Consider the following 12,272-nt stretch of genomic DNA (forward strand, 5'->3'; position numbering starts at 1 on the left):
CAGTTACACTCATGCCATTCTCATGATAGTGAGTGAGTTCTCATGCTATCTGATAGTTTTATAAGGGCTTCCCTGCCACTTCACTCTGCACTTCTCCTTGCTGCAGCCATGTGAAGAAGGAGGTGTTTGCTTCCCCTTCTATCATGATTGTAAGTTTCTTGAGGCCTCCTCAGCCCTGAGTAACTGTGTCAATTAAGCCTCTTTCATTTATAAATTACCCAGTCTTGGGCAGTGCTTTATAGCAGCGTGAGAATGAACTAATATAACCTCTTTCACACTGAAGCATTATATTTAGAAATCTATGATTATCCCCTAGATTTTCAGAACCATATCACATATATCATATGTATGAAGATTGCTCTAATTCTGTGAGGATACTGGGAGATATTAAAAAGAAGAAGACTTTTATATTTTTATAAAAAGGAATATGTTGATTAATTGTTAAAATGAAAAATAAGATTTCATTTTGGTGAATTTATGCAATAAATGACTATGAAATGCATACTTCATTTGTCATTACTTTTTTAAAATTTTTTATTTCTCCATGCTGAGAAAAGGATAAGATTATTAATTATAACAAAATTCTCCAGTCTTTAAAACTATTTTAGATCTTTCAAATTCAATGATTAAAATTTTGGAGTTTTAGTCTTTAGAAAAGACTAAATCTTGTGTATACTGTTATCAAAAAATCGGGGGAGGAAATTCTGGTCAAAATTTATTTTCAGTGTATTATGTCTTAGAATATTTTTCTCCCAGCACAATTAATTCTATTGAGAAAATTACTTTTCTTTTTACTATAGAATTTGAATAACATAAGTTTATAGAGAGTAGTCTCTCTTCTAAGCACATTTTCATTGCCATTTTGATTTTAATTTTATTATTTTAATATCATGGGCTAAATAGAACTTATTTTTCAGAGGAACCAGCCAGAAAATATGCTGTATACTTTATTCCAAGGCTAACCAAATTCCATGGTAGATTTATGCAAAGCCGGCACTATGCTAGGCACCTAAGATTCTGAGGGACATACAGTCTAGTGGGAAGACATACTGTAAGCAAATGATGTAATTACAACACAATGCAGTCGGCTAAATAATGGGAGAAGGAGCAACTATACTGTAAGAGGGCAGAGGAAGGACCTGATCAACTATTGCCTAAGGGACTCGGGAGAAACTTTATGAGGGAATTATATTAGCAAAGGATTTTGGAGGATAATGAGTAGTAGAAGCAGTTTTCCAGGTGGAAATTAAAGAGATCTAGTGTTGCAGACAGGGAGTACAGCATACACAAATAACTGAAAAAAAGAATTGTCTTTAGAATTTTAGCTTTGTATGGAGAGCAATAAATGACAAAGCTGGTATGTATGTTGCAGTCTTGTGAGCAGCACTAAATAACAATGAAATGAATTTCAAATTTTGTGTCCTACTGTAGTCCAAAGTTTCCCAACTCTTTGTGATCCTAAGAGTTATCTGCTATCATCTTCTTAAAAATACAGATCTCCAGACCATTCTGTTGGAGCTTATTATTTGCTTAACATTTTAGAAAACCTAGATTTGAAATTATGTGATTTTGAAAGAGAGGGGAATCAATGTTTCATTTGCTTTATAAAATACTAAATCATCAAAATGTATAGAAAGTTGAAATTCTGAAAATATTAAGCTGAAAGGCATAGAATCCAATGCAGTTGGTAAATGGCAAGGGTTTGAACTAAGCCACGGCTGGAAAAGTAGAAAAGTGATCAGTTTTCAGAAAGTTGAGCTGATTGGCAAGCTGAATTATTGGTGAGAAAAAATATAAAGTATAACTCTGAGATTTTGAACTGGATACACTGCAAATTGATAAGGCTTTGTAGCTAAAATAAAAAATCAGAACACTAGGTTTGGGGAAATCAGTGTAGGAATGGTGAGTTGGAGAACATTAAGCTATGAATGATTATGCTAAATCAAACCCAAGAGAGTTTCTGGATTTAACAGAAGTGTTCACTTCTGAAAAAACTGAGAAGGAAATGTTCCTCAGTAGGCATTGTAATGAATGGTAAAGAAAAATAAGAGACTAATGCTTTTAAAGTCATGTCTGATTCAAAAGAAAAATCTTTCAACCATTCACTGCATATATTTTCCCATGGAGACAATTTTTAAAAGCTTTGGCTCACTTAGAAAAGAAATCCTGAGCCCTTTTTGTTATTACTTTTACTTGTCCAATCTCTAAACCACAGAGATACCTCAGAGGTTCATTAGAAATTCCCAAATCTAGAAAAAGGAAGGTCCCAATAAAAACAAATAAACCAAACCAGATCCTTTAGGGGTTGAATTTTGAAGTTTTCACTTCCTGATTTTAAGGAAGGGTCATATTTTAGAGGCAGAATAATGGCAAATGTAGATTTTAAAACACCATAGTTAAAACAAAGAATCCCTTCCATGTCTGTCACTAGATCTGGCACACACGTATCAAGTGTAATTCTAACACAAATTGTGAATGACGCAAGTCTCATCCCTAACCAGATCCCTTCACAAGGAGACACTCTCTAGCCAACATTTTTGCTTTCCCATTGTAATTTGTTTTTCTATTATTTTATTGAATGTAGTCAATGACTCACGTTACCATGTGCAAAAATCTTCCTTCTATACTTCAAATAGATGAAGAAACAATCTTTTAGAAAACGTTCTTCTCTACTTCTCGGCTGAGGTTCAATTATTAACTTTTTTTTTTTTTTTGAGACTGAGTCTCACTCTGTCACCCTGGCTGAAGTGTGGTGGTGCCATCTTGGCTCATTGTAACCTCCACCTCCAGGATTCAAGTGATTCTCCTGCCTCAGCCTCCCAAGTAGCTGGGATTACAGTCACACACCACCACAACCAGCTAATTTTTGAATTTTAGTAGAGATGGGGTTTTGCCATGTTGGTCAAGCTGGTCTCGACCTCCTGACCTCATGATTTGCCCACCTCAGCCTCCCAAAGTGCTGGGATTACAGATGTGAGCCACCATGCCTGGCCAATTATTAACTATTAAGAGCGGTACTTTGGCCGGGTGTGGTGGCTCATGCCTGTAATGCTAGCACTTTGGGAGGCCAAGGCAAACAGATCACTTGAGGTCAGGAGTTCAAAACCATCCTGGTCATCATGATGAAACCCCATCTCTACCAAAAATACAAAAAATTAGCTGGGCATGGTGGTCTTCACCTGTAATCCCAGCTACTCGGGAGGCTGAGACAGGAGAATCGCTTGAACCCGGGAGGCAGAGGTTGCAGTGAGCCAAGATCGTGCCACCGCACTCCAGCCTGGGCAACAGAGCAAGACTCCGTTTCCAAAAAAAAAAAAAAGTGGTACTTTTCCTCTCTCTGTCATATATGTCAACTAGTCATTGCATGTTGCTGATTCAAGAGGCTGTCATTGCAGTGGCCTGGACTTAGGGAAGAAAACACTGTGAGCAAGTCAACCCTTGGTTTCCAGAAAGTTATGTCTTCTTAGAAGAGAAATTGAAAAGCACTTTTTTTTTTTTTGAGACAGAGTTTTACTCTTGTTTTCCAGGCTGGAGTGCAATGACATGCAATCTCTGCTCACTTGCAACCTCCGCCTCCCGGGTTCAACTGATTCTCCTGCCTCAGCCTCCCGAGTACCTGGGATTACAGGTGCCCAGCACTACGTCTGGCTCGTTTTTTTGTATTTTTAGTAGAGCTGGGTTTCATGTTGGCCAGGCTGGTCTCGAACTCCTGACTGCAGGTGATCCATCTGCCTCAGCCTTCCAAAGTGCTGGGATTAGAGGCACGAGCCACTGCACCTGGCCTGAAAAGCACTTTTATATCAGCTTTTATAAAACACATATTACTAGATATATAGGGTGAAAATATCTGTCTAGTCCTATGTCATGATCGAAGAAACATTTGAAAGAAGAATAGATTGAAAGCATCATGCAATTCCACTGACACACAGTTAAGAGTTTCTTTAGTACTGGCGGTGTTTGGAAGTTTTCAGTACCGCTGTGTAAGTCCAGAGAAGCTTCAAGGAGAATGGTCAGCTGTGTGATGCATGAGCCACCCCTCCCTCTTAGTCTTAACTATTTTTTTCTCCTTTATTTGTATTTTTTTCTTTTCTTTTCTTTTCTTTTCTTTTCTTTTTTTTTTTTTTGAGATGGAGTCTCGCTCTGTCACCCAGGCTGGAGTGCAGTGGCATGATCTCGACTCGATGCAAGCCTGCAAGCTCTGCCTCCCAGGTTCATGCCATTCTCCTGCCTCAGCCTCCCAAATAGCTGGGACTATAGGTGCCCGCCACCATGCCCAGCTAATTTTTTGTATTTTTTTTTTTTTTTAGTAGAGACAGGGTTTCACCGTGTTAGCCAGGATGGTCTCGATCTCCTGACCTCATGATCCGCCCACCTCGGCCTCCCAAAGTGCTGGGATTACAGGCATGAGCCACCGCGCCCGGCCTATTTGTATTCTCTTAAGAAATATTTCATTTAAAATATAATCAATGCCACTTTACAAAGTATATTATGTCTCCTTTCTTTATAGTTTTACAAAGGGCACATATATCAGCTGTACCCAGAATAGCAAAAGTTAAAGATCAAATATTAATATTATTTCTCTCTCTTAAATACCAATACAACAAAAATGTATTTTACATACCAGACATTGTTTTAAATTTACTAAAAATTATTACCTTTATACGGTTTTAAATTTTCCTTTTACCAGTTTCTTCATTTGTTTTTCTACAAAACTATTTGCTAACTTGTGTCAATGCCTGCACCAGTTTCTCAGCATCCTATTCTGTCATCAACTTCTTTCTCTTAATAGGGGAACCATTTCAGTAATCTATCAATTAGGTTGTGTAAGAGGCAGAAAATTAAAAATCCGGAGGGGTGCAGTGGCTCACTCCTGTAATCCCAGAACTTAGGGAGGCTGAGGCAGTTGGATCAACTGAGATCAGGAGTTCGAGACCAGCCTTGCCAACATGCGAAACCCTGTCTCTACTAAAAATACGAAAATTAGCTGGGTGTGGTGGCACGCATCTGTAATCCCAGCTACTTGGGAGGCTGAGGCAGTAGAGTCTCTTGAACCCGGGAAGTGGAGGTGCAGTGAGCCGAGATTGCACCATTGCACTCCAGCCTGGACAACAAGAGTGAAACTCCATCTAAAAAAAAAAAAAAAAATCCTAGGCTATCAGGTCATTTACTGGCAATTGCGATTTTAGCATCTATACCAGCATTTTTGCCAAAAAATCCCTGAGATTTCTCTTCCTTCTTAATTTTGCCTGTAGCTCCCAGCATTTTTCCAGTCTTAAGGAAGTTGAAAGTTTTTTTTTTTTCATTTTGTTTAACCATTAACTTCCATTCTCTCAAATTGCAAATTTAAAAAACAGAAGAATGAAAAGAAAATAAATCTGTCATACAGTGTACACTGCAATATCATGATTTTTGTACAGAAAAATACTGATTTAAAGAATTTCTATGAATTTGCAAATTAGTAATTTGAACAAATCACTCTTTGATATCTGAAAATTAATGAAAAGCATAATTTGTATCACTGTTTCTCATTAATATTCTAAATTGTGTTACAGCACATAAAAAATCGATAAATTATACCTCAAAACATGAATTAAAAAGTGTTCTAGAAAACTTTTTAAAAGCATTGATACAATGGAGTGCCCAGAGAATTTGTCTCTTTCTCCATTATGTTTTATTATGTCCACATTATTTGTCAGGGGAAAGAAAAACAATTCCTATTAATTATTTATTAATATTAAAATATTGATGAGTATTAAAAAGTACCGGGCTTCCAGCTGGTGTACTGAGTTGAACTTTTCTGAAATGCAGCCAGCACAAGGGGCGTGTATTAAAAGAGCAGAACAAATGACTTAATAGGGGTCCAAAAGCAGCAATCAGAAAAGGTTCATTTAACATAGCAATGGCACAAGCTTCAAGCAATTGCCTCTACTTAAGTAAGTGTGGAATTACAAAAGCCTATTTATTACAGTCCAACAGGGTCCTGCAGCTTGCTCAAAGAGCTTTGAAGAAATTCAACAGTTATAAAGTCCTGCTCAGTGCAGAAGCAGTAAAATTTGGATAGACCCCCAAAATAGCCCACAAAGCTTTCATGAAAAAGTTAATACAATCCTCATAGCAATTGTTCTTTGAAATGAATTGTTTTCTCACTTTTCTTTTTTAAAGGAGAGATGCTGTACCTGGTTATTTTCAAAACTTCTTTGAAAATGAATTTTAACCACTAGGAAAAAATGAAAGTTTCATGGTGGTATCAAATTAAATGTAGGACTTCATGTGTTCCAACATTAAGCTTCTTGAAATGCTCTTGAAACCGACATTAAATGTGACTCCATTAATGGACTTACTTCAGCAGAAAAATTAGCAGATTTCCTCATTGTAGAAAATGCAAAATTTGAGTCCAAAGACATTGGGGCTGCAATTTTTTTATTAGTGATTGGATAATGATTTGATTTTTCTAAGTATTAAAGTAAGCAAAAATAAATTTTTTTAAAAAAAATCCACATATCCATTTATTTATAATTCAGCAATACATTTATAAATATAGAATATGTTTATGAAGCTTCAACTAAAGTATAAGAAAAATAACTTATCTTTTGCTTGGAATCAATTTTAGACAGCAAATTGCAGGGTTGTGGGGGTGAAGCCAATTTAGGGACTAAAATAGAGGATTATTGAATAGATGAAGAATTGATAATGAAAGGTAAATGATGTTAATTTGTATGAAAAGATATTAATTCCTAATGGGAGCAAAAAGCTGGTAAGAAAATGAATTTACTTTTTCACCAGAAAAGCAACACCTACATTTTTCCTTGGCAAAAGATTAAGTCAGGCCAAGTATGGTGGTTCATGCCTGTAATTCTAGCACTTTGGGAGGCCTACCGGGGAGAATCACTTGAGCCCAGGAGTTCAGGATCAGCCTGGGCAACATGACAAAACTTTGTCTCTACAAATAATAAAAAATTAGCTGATTGTGGTGGCACAAGCCTGTAGTCTCAGCCAGAAGGATTGCTTTAGCCTGGGAGGTGGAGGCTGTAGTAAGCTGAGATCACATCACTACACTCTAGCCTGGAAAACAAGGGCAAAACCGTGTCTTAAAGAAAGAAAAAAATAATAAAAGATTAAGTCATCATTCCCAGGCCAATCCATGCTTCAATTAGAAGGTGTTCCTATGAGATCTCACAAATAATAAAACCCAGTTGATGGGAAATATTGCAGTAGATTCTATTTTTTGGTGTACAGTTTTCTCTGAAGTGGCACAAGGCAAGCATCATGAAAGTTTCTATTATAGGTGAAGAATAAAAATGAAAAGTGTTTATAGATAGGAAAGTTTGAACGAGAGGTCGGATGCAAAAATCATCATGTGATAATCATAGAAACATCAACAAATATGGAACTTCTGCTAACCTGTGGGAAATACAAATACATGAGGTTCTTATGGTCCTTGATTTGAGAAAAATCTATATAAAAATAAGTTCTTTAACAATGAAAACAATTCAACAGTTAATGTATCTAAAGATTCCTGAGTTTTTGTTTGTTGTGTGTTTGTAGTTTATTTTGCTGCATTCCATTAAGGCAGGGTGCCACTGAACTCCAGTGAGACATTTCGATTGGCGAGTGAACCAAGATTGAGATTTGAAAGCAGAAGTACTTTGATGATAGTATGCATTTTTCCTTTTAATGGAAGGGTTTGAAGAAGGAAATCACTTAAAATATTTTTAATCTTCAGTTGGAAATGAATTTGACCCTATGATATCTGATCCAAACAGATGGGGTTTTTATTCATATTCCATACTTTTGATAATGCTTAGCAAAACATAGCAAATGCAGAATCACCATCAAATAAGACATTTCAAAACATGTCTAGGTAATTGTAATACATATAGCAGTCGTTTCCTTGGTACCTCTCATTAAGTATTTTTTTAAGAAATAAAACTGTACAAAAGAAGATTGTTGTTCCTTTTCTTTGTAGTCAAGAGATGTTTGTCAGAAGTCAAGACCTACTGTAATATGTCCTAAATCATATCTATTTTACAATATACTAAATATTATTATTACCTATGGATACCATGGGACTCCTTGTGCATAATGGATTCCAGTCCTCTTGCAGAGCTGCATATGAAAATGTTATCAATGAGCTGAAGAATCTGGCATTAATAACTTTGCAACACTATAACAAATAGGTAGTCCTGATGTTTTGTTCTTTTTTAATACATCAAATATATTTCATTGCTTACATTATAGTAGCAGATTGAAAACATCTGCTCACTTGCCACTAGTCCACCAGCAGCAGAGAATCTCAGCACATTTTCCCTAGGCCTGCATGTACCAGGGCTATAATCCAGCTGTTGAGTCTGGATATGGGGCCAGATTAATACTCAAGAGCCTTGGAAATGGAAATAATGCTTTCTTGCCAAAAAACTGGAACAATGATAGACTCCATTTGCATGTTCCCTTCTCCCTCTGTTCTTATTCGCCACCCTTTCTAACCCATTAATTTGCTTCCTTCCACCTTCCCCTCCCATCCTCTCTTTACAGCTCCATCACCTGTCCTGACGATTAAGAAAGATCGGACCTCCAGAAATAGCATCTCTTTGTCCTGGCAAGAACCTGAACATCCTAATGGGATCATATTGGACTACGAGGTCAAATACTATGAAAAGGTGGGGAAACAATGTTTAAGGGTTGGGCTGTGTAGGCAAGAAGCTGTTTCCTCATGAGCCGTGCTCTTGCAAAGAAACCAGTGACATTGCTGGTAAATGGTAGAGCACTGTTTAGATCTGTGGCCCTGTGACCCCTTTGATTTATTGGTAGAGGAAGGTTTAGAAAGAATCTTGTTGAATACCCTCCATTCTACAGCAATAAACAACATCAAAGATGCCACTGCCAACTTAATCCAGTTACTTATGGCAATAGCATGACATTTATATCCTTTTACACCAAGACCCCTACTCTACCAACTATTTTATTGTGGTTTCTTAGTCTATTTGTGAACTGTTTTTTTAGTTCATTGCCTCAAGCATCATTTCCTGACCTTCAAATTCACATGCATTTCATTCAATACAAATAGCAACATTGCGCTAGTAAGAAAAATATTGTATTATTTAACTGATGATGAAAAGATTTTCTTGACCCTGTAGAAGGAAATTTAAAAGGTTGGGGATAGATGGATAAATTTGCCTGACATAAAGTTGTGGCTTGGTAATGCAATTATTAAAAAAAATAGGCACATGGTTATTTTTACCCCAAATTTAAAAATTATTAAAAAATAGTTATGTGGTTATTTTGCCCTGAGTGGAGTGGCGAGTATTCCATCATTCTAAATAACTCATTTTTTTTCTGGTTGTAAATGATAGTAAAGTTTAAAGACAAGATATGTTTAAACCTTAGAATCACAGCTAGTTAGTTTCACAGCTACTAACATGAACACTACATATTTGTGTATCTACTTCAGTTTATAAAGTGTGTTAAAATGAATTAAATGCAAATTGTGCTTTTATATAGCAGTTTATATTTACAGAACATTTCTGTGGACACTTCTTAAGTCTGAGCTGTATAACAACCTTATGGAAGTAGCAAAGTAAGTTGTTTTAGAAATAAGAAAACAGAGAGTGATGTTATATGAATTTCCCACAGCCTCATTGCTAATAAATATTAGGCATCTGTTTTGAATTGTGGCAGCCGTAAGTCCTCCTTTAGTAGGTTTTTCCCTATATCAGGTACCTTTTTCTACATGATAATAGATCCTTATAAGAATTATTGGCATGATCAACTGTGCAAAAATGCGTAATGTAAAAACATTGTTTTGCGTTATGTAGTTATTTCCTTGCTTGAAGTTAATATATTTCTCTAGTATAATGTCATTTTTTTTCATGGTCTCTCTTACAGAAAGCCTAGAGTGTATCTTTTTCATTAAAAGAAATTGATGCCAAATAAACTTCATTGTTCCAAAATTGTAGTAGAAATAAATTTTCTCCTAGCTTTGAGTCCTCTACTGTGGTAAAGTCAAATACTCATAGGATTGTGATCTATTTTCAGAAGTGTGACAAGATAGAATGGGCAAATATAATAATTCATGTTCATAAATGATGCCACAAAATTTTTAAAAATCAGTATTGTGCCTCAGTTCAAACTAGATTTCAGGACTGGGAGAAGAACACCTAACATTTAGATCTATGAGGCTGATCTCAAATTTTAATTGTATACATCTGCACCTTTCACAAACATGAGAAGTATGCTGCCTTATTACAAACTCCCTCAACCAATGCAACAAGCATCATTACCTTTTTTTTTTTTTTTTTTTTGAGATGGAGTTTCACTCTTGTTGCCCAGGCTGGAGTGCAATGGCGTGATCTTGGCTCACCGCCACCTCCGCCTCCCAGGTTCAAGCGATTCTCCTGCCTCAGCCTCCCAAGTAGCTGGGATTATAGGCATGCGCCACCATGCCCAACTAATTTTGTATTTTTAGTAGAGATGAGGTTTCTCCACGTTGGTCAGGCTGGTCTTAAACTCGTGACCTCAGGTGATCCACCCGCCTTGGCCTCCCAAAGTGCTGGGATTACAGGCGTGAGCCACCACCCCCGGACATTACTTTTAAACAATATTAGCCATTGCAGGAAAAAATGGTCAAATCTATTGATTATTCCCTAAGTATTTTTTGATACATACATACCTGTAATATTATTTAAAATATATTCCTTTAAATACATATTTGCATCACATATACCTAAATTTAAAAATTAATTCTAAATATTTATAGTATGCTTGGTAATATTTAGAAAGATTCTCTAGGATTTAAGGTCCACAAGGTCTAGCTTTCTTGACTGGCTATTTCGCTGATGGTGATTAACAGTATATGTAATGTATGGCATGTTTTCTGTACTATTCAATCTCGTTTTGGTTGAGGATATATAGCGTTTCATATTATCCACTCTAGGTCCTACCCTAGGTGCAGGGACATTGTACCATTGCTTGAAATCAGGTTCCTCATAGGACTTCTGTGTATAATAATATATGTGAGAGAAAAAACGTAATTCTTGATAAATTCAATTTTTGTAAACAAAGCTTGACACAAAGAGACCACTAAAATGTGTGGTGTGAATCTAATGTACAATGTGAATCTTCTAGAGATCCTTTTTGGGAAGCATTTCTAGCCTTTGATCTGGAGATTTTTGTCTCTACCAAACCACAGTGACTTAGATTAAATACAGCACAAATACAGTTAAGCTAAAAATAATGTAGAGCTACATATAAAACCTTGATTTTTTATGTTTAATATTTTAAGGTTGATGAAAAAAAGTTCTACTCCAGAATCAATAGAGCATTCCTATTAGGTTTAATTCAAAGGGATATTTTCTTCTTTGTAAGTTTGTTATTGGAATTAGATTTAAGCTTTCTCTCAGCCTTGACTTTGAAGAGAACATATCTTCTCTCACATATTTACTGGTTAGAATAAAGCCAAATTTTTCCTGCTTTACATGCAGGACAGAAATCATAATATTCAAATTAGGAAATTCTGTAAATATTTTTATTTTTAGAAATGCCCATGTTGGGCCAGGTGCGGTGGCTCATGCCTGTAATCCCAGCACTTTGGGCGGCCGAGGCAGGTGGATCACCTGAGGTCAGCAGTTCAAGACCAGCCTGGCCAACATGGTGAAACCTCGTCTCTACTAAAAATACAAAAATTACCTGGGAGTGATGGCGTGCACCTGTAGTCCCAGCTACTCAGGAGGCTGAGGCAGGAAAATCGCTTGAACCCAGGAGGCAGAGGTTTCAGTGAGCTGAGATCGCGCCACTGCACTCCAGCCTGGTGACAAAGCAAGACTTTGTCTAAAAAAAAAAAAATGCCTAAGTTGCGTTCAGAGAATACAATAATTGAAATAATCGATATGACTTTTTAAATCCATCCTATGATTTGTGTTAAAATATAAAAGAATCAGGTTTGAGTGGTTCACTGTTTATCATTTTATAGCATTATGAAGATTTGATTTTAACATGAATTTTTTTTCTGACCTCAAAGCAGGAACAAGAAACAAGTTATACCATTCTGAGGGCAAGAGGCACAAATGTTACCATCAGTAGCCTCAAGCCTGACACTATATACGTATTCCAAATCCGAGCCCGAACAGCCGCTGGATATGGGACGAACAGCCGCAAGTTTGAGTTTGAAACTAGCCCAGACTGTATGTATTACTTCAATGTAGTCTAGAGGAGGGGGCAGGGATCTTGCAAAAGATGTCTGATCGTTTATTCTCACTGTTTCTAAGTTTTAAACAAAT

At 36.5% G+C, this 12,272-nt stretch overlaps 1 protein-coding gene across 6 annotated transcripts in view; it reads left to right on the forward strand.

The window, feature by feature from the left end:
- EPHA3 (EPH receptor A3) overlaps nt 1–12,272 on the forward strand; it is a 368,318-nt gene that overhangs the window by 279,591 nt on the left and 76,455 nt on the right. For 4 of the 6 annotated variants that reach the window (XM_055110167.2, XM_055110170.2, XM_003831520.5 and 1 more), the window contains exons 6-7: nt 8,533–8,657; nt 12,014–12,176. In XM_055110167.2, the coding sequence (XP_054966142.1) occupies nt 8,533–8,657; nt 12,014–12,176 (288 nt within the window). The remainder of the gene's footprint in view (nt 1–8,532; nt 8,658–12,013; nt 12,177–12,272) is intronic. The other 2 variants (XM_008956865.4, XM_055110168.2) reach the window with 1 other exon arrangement.

This window comes from Pan paniscus, chromosome 2, assembly GCF_029289425.2.
Source record: "Pan paniscus chromosome 2, NHGRI_mPanPan1-v2.0_pri, whole genome shotgun sequence".
Taxonomy (NCBI): Eukaryota; Metazoa; Chordata; class Mammalia; order Primates; family Hominidae; genus Pan; species Pan paniscus.